At 64.1% G+C, this 446-nt stretch overlaps 2 protein-coding genes across 2 annotated transcripts in view; one reads left to right on the forward strand and one right to left on the reverse strand.

Annotated features, from left to right (window-relative positions):
• Positions 1–291, forward strand: part of EMH_0004780 (uncharacterized protein) — a gene marked incomplete at both ends in the record, with an annotated part of 591 nt that extends 300 nt beyond the window's left edge. The window contains one exon of the mRNA XM_013496924.1: positions 1–291. Coding sequence (XP_013352378.1) covers positions 1–291 — 291 coding nt within the window.
• A 63-nt stretch (positions 292–354) lies between these two features.
• Positions 355–446, reverse strand: part of EMH_0004790 (uncharacterized protein) — a gene marked incomplete at both ends in the record, with an annotated part of 2,216 nt that continues 2,124 nt past the window's right edge. The window contains one exon of the mRNA XM_013496925.1: positions 355–444. Coding sequence (XP_013352379.1) covers positions 355–444 — 90 coding nt within the window. The remainder of the gene's footprint in view (positions 445–446) is intronic.

A 446-nucleotide genomic window follows, 5' to 3' on the forward strand; every position in this document is an offset into this window, starting at 1 on the left:
CCAACTCAGCAGGAGCAGCAGCAGCAGCAGCAGCAGGAGCAGCAGCAGCAGCAGCAGCAGCAGCAGCAGCAGCAGGAGCAGCAGCAGCAGGAGCAGCTGCAGGAGCAGCTGCAGGAGCAGCAGCTGTTGCTGCTCCTGCTGCTCCTGTTTCTGCTGCTGCTGATGCTGCTGCACCTGGTGACGGTGCCGCTGCTGCTGGCTGAGCCTCCACGGGCTCTACGCTGTCTTCAGCAGCAGCAGCAGGAGCAGCAGCAGCAGCAGGAGCAGCAGCAGGAGCAGCAGCAGCAGTAGGAGCAGCAGCAGCAGCAGCAACGCGCGGCAGGCTCGCACTGGCTGGAGGAGGCAGCCTTTGACTTACATCAGCCTCCTGGCGGCTATGCTGCTGCTGCTGTTGCTGCTGCTGCTGTTGCTGCTGCTGCTGTTGCTGCTGCTGCTGTTGCTGCTGC

The sequence above is a fragment of the Eimeria mitis genome, genomic scaffold (assembly GCF_000499745.2).
Source record: "Eimeria mitis Houghton genomic scaffold, Emh_scaff238, whole genome shotgun sequence".
In the NCBI taxonomy this organism is placed as follows: domain Eukaryota; phylum Apicomplexa; class Conoidasida; order Eucoccidiorida; family Eimeriidae; genus Eimeria; species Eimeria mitis.